We start from the raw sequence: 10,763 nt of genomic DNA, 5'->3' as shown, positions 1-10,763 counted from the left end.
CAATTAGAGCTCAGCCTCAAGTCACGAGAGTTTCACACACAAACAAACAAAAAATGTTTTTTATTTTTTTAATAGGTGCTAATATGACTACCAGTCAAATAGCATGACTAAATAATGCAATTGATTCTTGATTAGTTTGCAATATATATTAAAGCCTCACTAAGTAACTTTTTTACCTTAAAATAATGTTTCCGAACTCATGGTAGTGGTTCATCAACTTATAACAGGGTGAAACGGCACTTTCGTATTCGCTTTGCGACCCTCTATCAGCCATAACAGCACTATGTAAGTTTTTGAATCATTGTTATTTCTAAAGCCGGTCCTGGATTGCCTCCAAACAAATTACGTGCATGTGACACGACGGTAGGCTAAATTATTTACGACAGAAGTAATGGACAATTCCGCTTCTAACCTGTAGAGGGAGCATTGAGGGAAAAGTGACTTAGTGTTGCTTTAAACGTATTTTTAACATGTTGTAGTAGTCCTCTTCCTTGGCTAAATTGATGGTGTTGCGCCCCCTTTTGACCAGCCGAAATGACAGACAAAGCAGTGTCCTTTGCTCTTTCCTCCAGATTAGTCAGTATAATTCCAGAGAGTTTAATTTTATGTTATGTTTTAGCAGGAAAAGAATCTTTGCAAAATGATCACTACTAAAATTCAACTACAATGAACAATTATTAATTTACAAATAAACAAAAAATATGCGTGTGTAATGTCTTTAGTGCTGGATATCAGTCATGTCATGTGATAAACTGTGGCCCAATCACAGTCCTACTGATATTCAAATCACTCTTATTCATGTGATGTGAGGCAAATATTAAAACATGATGAAAGCAGGAAGATCCAGACCTACAGCTGTAACCATTACTGACTATTGAACGGTAAGATCCTCAGAAGAGAAACACTATTAAAGAAAGGAAAGACAGTGTCAGTGAAGGTGGTTGTGAATGTGTGTAGATGTGTGTTAGTTACAGGATCAGAGAATGACACCGTTCCTCTGTCATAGTCCAGATCAACTTTCACACGCTTAAGATCCTGTTTAACACGAAAACCAGCCCATTGAGACCATCCGTATGTTACGCTCCAGACATCAGTGCTAAAGAAATCAGGTCCCTTTCTCTGGTTTGATGCTGTAGTTACTCCAAGAGTCCAGTTTTGACTTCCTTTAACCTCCACATCCCAGCTGTGTGTTCCTGAGTTAAAACCCTCTGAACCCAGAACACAGTTAAAAATGTCAAATCTCTCTGGATTATCAGGAAGCAGATCATTGTTCTCACTGTTTCTCACACTGGTCAGATCACCAGACAGGGCGAGACATGGATGAGCTGTGTTTGGATCCAGAATGACAGGAGCTGATGAGACACAATCAACGATCAAGAGTGAACCAAACACAGATTATGCATTATTGAATCTCTAAATCTGTAAATATTCCCACTGTTAAATAACTGAAAACACAGATCTTCTCATAGCTCACTATTTTGGACAATGTAATGCATCTTCTTCCAGACTCTGAATTGCAGGTTGCCCAAGTAACGTGGCACATCAATCAAAGCTCCAGAAGGCGTCTGTGGATCCGGCTGTGAGATCTGGACTCTGGAACAACATTCAGGAGTCAGAACTGCAGTGGCTTTGGATCAGAAGCAGAGACACCAGAGACACCAGCAGATCACTCACCTTTCCATTGAGACTGGAAACTTCTGCAGAACAAACACACCATTGATCATCAACTGCTCAATCAAATAATCAATAAATCAACCAATGATCTGAAATCAGACCTTTAGAAAGCAGACATCACTGGCTTTCATCATCTCCTCCGTGTCTTTGATTGTGTGTGAAAGAGCTGAGATGTGTCTGTTGATCTCCTCCAGCTTCTCCTTCATCATCTGCTTCTTCTGCTCCTCTTCCTCCCTCAGTGCAGTGATTGTAGCTTCTTCTTCATCTCTGAGAAACTGATGAAGCTTCTCAAACTGCTGTTTAATCTGATGCTCTGTCTGCTCAGCTTGAAACTGAAATCAAGACACATTCACTTAGACAAAAAAAAAAAAAAAAAACCTTCCCACAGTTAGATGCATAATGTCAGCTGGTTTCTGATCTTATGAATATTCATCAGATTGTCTGTGTTTTGTCCACTGCTGCACTCAATCATGGTTATACATGAACAGTTGTGTATTTTCCAGTAAAAAAAAGGAACATGCGACTCTCTCAGACAACCCAGTACACCAGTACAGCATTAAATTTAAAATAAAACTTGAGAATACATTTAAACAAATCAGTCCTCACCTTGATGTGTCGAACTGTTTTTTCAAACTGTCTTTTAAAATTTTCTTTGTGTTTAAGTTTCTTTTGTAAGGACTTCAGTGCTGTATTAAGCTCCACCTACAATTTAAAGTGAAAATCTATAAGACACCACAGATTTAAGCTAAATTTTTATGTATGTAATACATAGTACGAGTAAAATGAATAAATTTATCTTAATCACAACCCTAATTCTTTGTTACAGTACCTTATATGATGAAACAGCTTCACTGATGGGTCTGAATTTGTGATTTTCATGTTGTTGTGAATCTCTGCACACTAAACACACCGGCTGTTTGTCCTCCAGACAGAAGAGTTTGAGTTTCTCTCTGTGTAACCTGCAGGTCTCCTCAGATACTGATAAACGCCTCTCATTTCTCTCCTTCAGTAACGAATCACACAAATTTTTTAACACTAAATTGCATGGAGGCTTTTCTTTTGAGCATTTTCTCCCGCAGACAGGACACTCCCGAGTTTTCTTGGTTCTCCAAATGTGGTGAATACACTTTTTACAGAAACTGTGACTACAAGATAAAACAACAGGTGTCTTGAAGATATCAGAGCACAAGAAACAAATATAATCACATTCAGCTGAAGCCATTTTCACGTTTGAACTCCAACAATCTTAACTTTAATTTCACTTTCAGAATGATACTTTCAAAAAACAAAAAAAAAAACAAAAAAAAAACATTGGAAACACAAAAATCTGCCGTCTTCTTGAAAGTTCCTCCTTTCATGCCTCCTTGACTGTTGAATCCTGGTTTATTTTTGTATAGAAATGGAAAAACTGTGTCCGTATGAGAGAAATGAAGTGAAATAATGAGTCTGCCTCTTCTGAATATAGTTTTTAAAGGGTGAATCACTTTCTGAACCTGTTTTGGTATGTTAAACAGCTGGTCAGACAGGAACATCAGGGAATACATTTACAATGAGCACATTACAGAACAAACTAATAAAAAAAAAAAAAAATAGACTCTTTGCGTTTGTTGTTCTTTATTTGTTGGTGAGTGTGTTTGAAACTCACAGGGTCTGTCATGATCAAATCTTTGTCAAAATGATTTCTTCACATGTTGAATTCACAGTGATAAACACAATTCTGCTTATCGTGCTCATTATCACAGTTTGGAGATGTGAGCAGCACGTACAGAGATGTCGAACCAGTTTTTGTCTCGCTATCTGTTCTGCATCGTCCTGCACATCAACAGAAATAAATGCATGACATTCTGCAGTGAGCACATGCCTACATTAATCATCTGAAACCTAGAATCAGCACTTCAGTTTAGCACTTGAATAAAACTTTTAATTTCTGACTGAAAAAGATGAAAACAGGAGGACGATTACTAACTATTGAACGGTAAGATCCTCAGAGACGGAAAACAACAGAAGAATGGAAAGACAGTGTCAGTGAAGGTGGTTGTGAATGTGTGTAGATGTGTGTTAGTTACAGGATCAGAGAATGACACTGTTCCTCTGTCATAGTCCAGATACACTCTCACACGCTCAAGATCCTGTTCAACATTAAAACCAAATGGTTTAGACCTTTTGCAAGGATCATACTTCACACACAAGACATGGCTGTTACAGAAATCACGTCCCTTCCTCTGGTTTGATTCTGTAGTGACTCCAAGACTCCAGTATCGACTCTCTTTAACCTCCACATCCCAGCAGTGTGTTCCTGAGTTAAAACCCTCTGAACCCAGAACACAGAGATACTTGTCAAATCTCTCTGGATTATCAGGAGGTGGTTGCTTGTTCTCACTGTATCGCATACTGGTCACATCATCAGAGAGGACGAGGCGTGGATGAGCTGTGTTTGGGTCCAGAATCACAGGAGCTGATGAAACACAATCAACAACTGCTTTTATTCTGATGTTCATTTAATGATCAGACATCTAAATCTCTATATTTCCCCCTATTTACAGTGTATGTGTAAAAACACAGATCTTCTCCAGACTCACTGTTTTGGACAACGTCCCCCATCTTCTTCCAGACTCTGAACGCCAGGTTGCCCAAGTAACGTGGCACATGAATCAAAGCTCCAGAAGGTATCTGTGGATCCGGCTGTGAGATCTGGACTCTGGAAGAACATTCAGGAGTCAGAACTGCAGTGACTTTGGATCAGAAGCAGAGACACCAGAGACACCAGCAGATCACTCACCTTTCTATTGAGACTGGAAACTCCTGCAGAACAAACACACCATTGATCATCAACAACTCAATCAATCAATCAATCAATCAATCAATCAATCAATCAATCAATCAATCAATCAATCAATGATCTGAAATCATACCTGTAGAAAGCAGACGTCATTGTCTTTCATCATCTCCTCTGTGTCTTTGATTGTGTGTGAAAGAGCTGAGATGTGTCTGTTGATCTCTTCCAGCTTCTCCTTCATCATCTGCTTCTTCTGCTCCTCTTCCTCCCTCAGTGCAGTGATTGTAGCTTCTTCTTCATCTCTGAGAAACTGATGAAGCTTCTCAAACTGCTGTTTAATCTGATGCTCTGTGTGCTCAGCTTGAGACTGAAATCACATATAGTGATAATTAAATAGTGATCATACAGCTGTAATGAAAATGATTCTATATTCTGTTATCTCACCTTGATGTGTTGAACTGTTTTCTCAAACTCTTCTTTAAAGTTTTCATTGTCTACGAGTTTCTCTTGTAAAGACTTCAGTTTTGTATTGAGCTCCTCCTGAAATTGAACAAAATATATATGAAATACCAACTGCTATGTGAAAAAAAAAAAAGTTAATTTATTTCAGTAATTCAACACAAATTGTGAAACTCGTGTATTTAATAAATTCATTGTACACAGACTGAAGTAGTTTAAGTCTTTGGTTCTTTTAATTGTGATTTGGCTCACATTTAACAAAAACTCACCAATTCTCTATCTCAACAAATTAGAATATGGTGACATGCCAAACAGCTAATCAACTCAAAAGTCCTGCAAAGTTTCCTGAGCCTTCAAAATGTTCTCGCAGTTTGGTTCACTAGGCTACACAATCATGGGGAAGACTGCTGATCTGACAGTTGTCCAGAAGACAATCATTGACACCCTTCACAAGGAGGGTAAGCCACAAACATTCATTGCCAAAAAAGCTGGCTGTTCACAGAGTGCTGTATCCAAGCATGTTAACAGAATGTTAAGTGGAATTAAAAAGTGTGGAAGAAAAAGATGCACAACCAACCGAGAGAACCGCAGCCTTGAGAGGCTTGTACTAGCTGCTATGTGAATACAGTGATAAGATTGTGTAGTGCTGTAGTAAATTGATTCATAAATCAAAGTGCGGGTAAAACAAAATACAGTTTTTATATAACAATGTTATCCAATGCATGAGAATGTATTTGTTCCCATAGTTACTATTTTCCCAAACCTATGAAATTACATTCATAATGGTGTTGTGCTGGAATAGACTCCTGATCACTCCTGAACTAATCCTAAATACTGCCAGTCCTGTTCAATTAAATCACCACTTCAATAGAACACTTCCAGAAGCATAAAGTTTGTTAAAAGCTTTGGGACTCAAAAAATCACACTGACAGTTATTATCTCCGTCGCAAAGCATCCTAGAATTGTCTCATCCAAGAAGTCACAAAAGAGCTGCTCTGAGAGATCTGCATTTTTTTGCTCTTAACCAGTGAATACTAAAGAAGAATGCCAGGCCTTCAGTCCGTAAGTTGAAGCTCAAGCAGCAAAACAATGATTCAAATAAGTACATCCACCTTGAATGGCTAAAATAGAATTAAAGTTTTGGTGTGGCCTGACTTGAACCCAGTTTGCAGAACTTTAAACAGGCTGTTCATGCTGGTAAACCATCCAGTGTTGCTGAAATAAAGCAGTTCTTCAAAAAAAGGTGGGCTAAAATCCCAACAAAGCTTTAAAGTTTGATCTCCAGTTATTACGCTGTAAAAAGTTTTCACCAGGTTTCAACTTAAAAATTTTAAGCAGCTGCCTTGAAATTTTAGGGTAAATCAACTTAGGTAATTTCCGTTCAATCAACTAATTTTTATTGTAATAACTTAAATTACTTGTAGGTTTAAGCTGATTTAACTTAAAAATTTAAGGCAACTGCTGAACTTTTTCTTAAAGGTCTTAAAGGTTTTTAAGTTGAATCTGGTGAAAACTTTTCACAGTGCAGACATGACTATAGGACATAGCTTTAGGCTGTTTTTTGTTTTTAAAGGGACCAATTGGATTTCCTCACATGGGTGATATGTATGTTTTTTTTTTTTTTTTTTTGCTTAAAAATATTTTACTTAGGTTGACTTTTAATGACATACAGTATTTATTTAAAAAATATTAACATTTTGTAGGAGATATACACAAAGGCAGAAGAAATCAGGAAAATATTGTTCTTTACATTTCAATTAAGAGACACTGTCTTACCTTATATGATGAAACAACTTCACTGATGGGTCTGAATGTGTGATTGACGTGTTTCTGTGAATCTCTGCACACTAAACACACCGGCTGTTTGTCCTCCAGACAGAAGAGTTTGAGTTTCTCACTGTGTAAACTGCAGATCTCTTCAGAAACTAATGAACAGCTTTCATTTCTCTCCTTCAGGAATGACTCACACAAGTTTTTTAACACCAGATTACATGGAGGATCACGATTTGAGGATCTTCTCCTGCAGATAGGACACTCCTGAGTTGCCTTGATTCTCCAGAACTGTTGAAGACACTCTTTACAGACACTGTGACTACATGATAAAATAACAGGATCCTTGAAGATTTCACAGCACACAGGACAAGAAAGCTCTTCTGCAGATACATTTAGTGAAGCCATTTTAACTGTTTGAGCTCCAGCAGTGTAAACTTTGCTTTCACTTTCTGAATGATGGTTTAAAAAAAAATATATATATATATAAAGAATCTACTGCCTGTTCAGAAAAAAAAAAATCCTTCTTGAAAGTGTTCCTCTTCTTTCTCCATTGAACGCTGATTTAATAGTTTTTTTTTTTTTTTCAAGACAGAGAGTAAGTATGACAGAAATGAAAAATAACAAGTCTCTTCCTGGTAAATGTGAGGGTGGAGTTTCTGATAACCTTTGGATGTGTTTAAACAAGTCATAAATATTGTGATTAAATTTTAACAAAATGCACTTGCCTTTAAACTCTCTCAAGTATAATGCTACAAAACCTTGAATCGAACACAAAAGAACAATGAAAGTACAATAATGTAAGACTAATTCAAATTAGTCTAATCAACTTATTTGTGAGTGTTTTATTTATTGAACTTTATTTGTTAGTGCATTTCCTGCACATCTGGGATAGTTACAGTGTTGGGAACCCCCCCCAAAAATCTTTCCACCCTGACTCTTGGGTGGATAAGTGATACTTTGGGCTGCAAAATCATGGCGTTCCCAGGCCCACTAATTGTGCTAGAATTATTGTCCAACCACTGTATGTCTTTATGTATGAATTTAATTTATTGCCATACTTTAATATGTGAATTACAAAATTTAAAAAACTTGAAACATTTAGCATTGACAGGATTTTATTTGTGCCTAATACAGGTGCATCTCAATCAATTAGAATGTCGAGGAAAAGTTAATTCATTTCAGTAATTCAACTCAAATTGTGAAACTTGTGTATTAAATAAATTTAATGCACACAGACTGAAGTAGTCTAAGTCTTTGGTTCTTTTAATTGTGATGATTTGGCTCACATTTAACAATAACCTACCAATTCACAATTCACTATCTCAACAAATTAGAATATGGTGCCATGCCAATCAGCTAATCAACTCAAAACACCTGCAAAGGTTTCCTGAGCCTTCAAAATGGTCTCTCAGTTTGGTTCACTAGGCTACACAATCATGGGGAAGACTGCTGATCTGACAGTTGTCCAGAAGACAGTCATTGAAACCTTTCACAAGGAGGGTAAGCCACAAACATTCATTGACAAAGAAGCTGGCTGGTCACAGAATGCTGTATCCAAGCATGTTAACAAAGTTGAGTGAAAGAAAAAGATGCACAACCAACCGAGAGAACCGCAGCCTTAAGAGGCTTGTCAAGCAAAATCAATTCAAGAATTTGGGTGAATTTGGGTGAACTAAGGAGCAGAAGAAATGGACTGTTGCCCAGTGGTTCAAAGTTCTCTTTTCAGATGAGAGCAAGTTTTGTATTTCAGTTGGAAACCAAGGTACTAAAGTCTGGAGGAAGGCTGGATAAGCTCATAGCCCAAGTTGCTTGAAGTCCGGTGTTAAGTTTCCACAGTCTGTGATGATTTGGGGTGTAATGTCATCTGCTGGTGTTGGTCCACTGTGCTCTTTGAAAACCAAAGTCACTGCACCTGTTTTACCAAGGAATTTTAGAGAACCTCATGCTTCAATCTGCTGACCAGCTTTTTAAAAATGCTGATTTCATTTTCCAGCAGAATTTGGCACCTGCCCACACTGCCAAAAGCACCAAATGTTGGTTAAATGACCATGGTGTTGGTGTGCTTGACTGGCCAGCAAACTCACCAGACCTGAACCTCTTTGTCAAGAGGGGAAATGAGAAACAAGAGACCAAAAAATGCAGATGAGCTGAAGGCCACTGTCAAAGAAACCTGGGCTTTCATGCCACCTCAGCAGAGCCACAGACTGATCCCCTACATGCCACGCCGAATTGAGGCAGTAATTAAAGCAAAAGGAGTCCCTACCAAGTATTGAGTACATATTCAGTAAATGAACATACTTTCCAGAAGGCCAACAATTCACTAAAATGTTTTTTATTGGTCTTATGAAGTATTCTAACTTGTTAAAATAGTTAATTGGTGGGGTTTTGTTAAATGTGAGCCAAATCATCACAATTAAAATAACCAAAGACTTAAACTACTTTTGTCTGTGTGCACTGAATTTATTTAATACAATTTAGTTGAATTACTGAAATAAATGAACTTTTCCATGACATCCTAATTTATTGAGATGCACCTGTATATAAAACAACAGAGCAGGACACTTGGGTTTATGAATGCTATAACTTTTACCAACAACCAGATTGCACAGTTTCAACACTGCTGATGTTTCAAACCTTTTTCTTAAACAAGCAAAGAAAAGTATCAAAGCATTAAGAGGCTTATTTTTCATGGATTAATGACTGGAAAATCATGACTGTAAAAAAGAAAAGCAGCTCAATCCAGACCTGCAGGTGTAATATTTACTGATTATTGAATGGTAAGATCCTCAGAGAGGAAAAACTAAAACAAAAGAAGAAAGGAAAAACAGCATCAGTGAAGGTGGTTGTGAATGTGCGTAGATGTGTGTTAGTTACAGGATCAGAGAATGACACCTTTCCTCTGTCATAGTCCAGATACACTCTCACACGACAAAGATCCTTTTTAACAGGAAAACCATACCGATTTTTCATTCTGTATTGCACATTCCAGACATCACTTTCACACTTTTCAAAGAAACCACATCCCTTCCTTTGGTTTGATGCTGTAGTTACTCCAACACTCCAGTATCGACTCTCTTTAACCTCCACATCCCAGCAGTGTGTTCCTGAGTTAAAACCCTCTGAACCCAGAACACAGGAATAGCTGTCAAATCTCTCTGGATTATCAGGAAGCAATTCACTGACAAAAATGTATCTCATACTGGTCAGATCATCAGACAGAAGGAGAAATCGATCTGCAGTGTTTGGATCCAGAATTACAGGAGCTGATGAGACACAATCAACAGGTGATCAAACACATCAGACATTTTTAAATCTGCAAATCTTCATCCATTTCCAGTGTATGTGTAAAGGGCGGGACACACCAAGCCGACGATCGGCCGTCTGGCCTCATCGGGCAGTTGGTGGGCGTCGGTGAAGCGTGTCGGTTCGGTTTGTTCCGCACGTCGGCTCTCGTCAGCTTTCGTCGGGCTCGCGTCGGTCAAAGTTTGCCCGATTCAACATGTTGAATCGGCGTCGGGCTTGTCGGGGCCGTCTGGGAAAGAGAGCGCTCTTATTGGCTGTTCAGACATCGAATCAGAGCGCGTGGAGGACTTGAACGTGAAGTGACGTAACAAGCAAAGGAAGGAGTCAAGAGGGAACCGGCTCGCTGTCATCATTTCGCAATTCGCACAATTCGAAACCAACTATGGCTGTGTGGAACGAAGCTATTGAAGACGAGCTGATCAACGACAAAATCTGTTTTTATTAAATCATATTCTGTATATAAAATGAATGAATACGCGAAATATATCTGACATAAATAGCCCAATTAACAGATTTTCAAAACGAAAGGAAAAGACTGAGTGACATATGCTGCTGAGTTTGTACAACGGCGCCGGTGCGCTCACCACACACCAGCTACAGGTGGAGAGGAGAGAGTGATGGAGACAATTCAATGAAAGGGGATTATTAGGAGGCCATGATTGATTAAGGCCAGTGAAGGGAATTTGGCCAGGACACCGGGGTTACACCCCTACTCTTTACAAGAAGTGCCATGGGATTTTTTGTGACCACAGAGAGTCAGGACCGTGGTTTAACGTCT

At 38.4% G+C, this 10,763-nt stretch overlaps 2 protein-coding genes across 2 annotated transcripts; both read right to left on the bottom strand.

Annotated features, from left to right (window-relative positions):
• Nucleotides 1–584: 584 nt before the first annotated feature.
• On the bottom strand, nt 585–2,896 carry LOC141331628 (E3 ubiquitin-protein ligase TRIM35-like). The gene is made up of 6 exons (XM_073836675.1): nt 2,504–2,896; nt 2,281–2,376; nt 1,776–2,006; nt 1,675–1,697; nt 1,475–1,593; nt 585–1,352 (listed from the first exon to the last, which is right to left on the bottom strand). The coding sequence occupies exons 1-6, from the start codon at nt 2,894–2,896 to the stop codon at nt 865–867; spliced, it is 1,350 nt and encodes a 449-aa protein (XP_073692776.1). The 3' UTR covers nt 585–864.
• Nucleotides 2,897–3,286: 390 nt separating this feature from the next.
• On the bottom strand, nt 3,287–7,093 carry LOC141343577 (zinc-binding protein A33-like). Its single transcript, XM_073848147.1, has 6 exons — nt 6,686–7,093; nt 4,895–4,990; nt 4,587–4,817; nt 4,454–4,476; nt 4,254–4,372; nt 3,287–4,129 (listed from the first exon to the last, which is right to left on the bottom strand). Exons 1-6 carry the CDS (start codon nt 7,085–7,087, stop codon nt 3,636–3,638), a joined length of 1,365 nt encoding a protein of 454 aa, XP_073704248.1. The 5' UTR covers nt 7,088–7,093; the 3' UTR covers nt 3,287–3,635.
• Nucleotides 7,094–10,763: the final 3,670 nt, after the last annotated feature.

This window comes from Garra rufa, chromosome 1 (assembly GCF_049309525.1).
Source record: "Garra rufa chromosome 1, GarRuf1.0, whole genome shotgun sequence".
In the NCBI taxonomy this organism is placed as follows: domain Eukaryota; kingdom Metazoa; phylum Chordata; class Actinopteri; order Cypriniformes; family Cyprinidae; genus Garra; species Garra rufa.
Note: the sequence above shows the minus strand (reverse complement) of the source record. Positions and strands in the feature narration are given on the sequence as shown.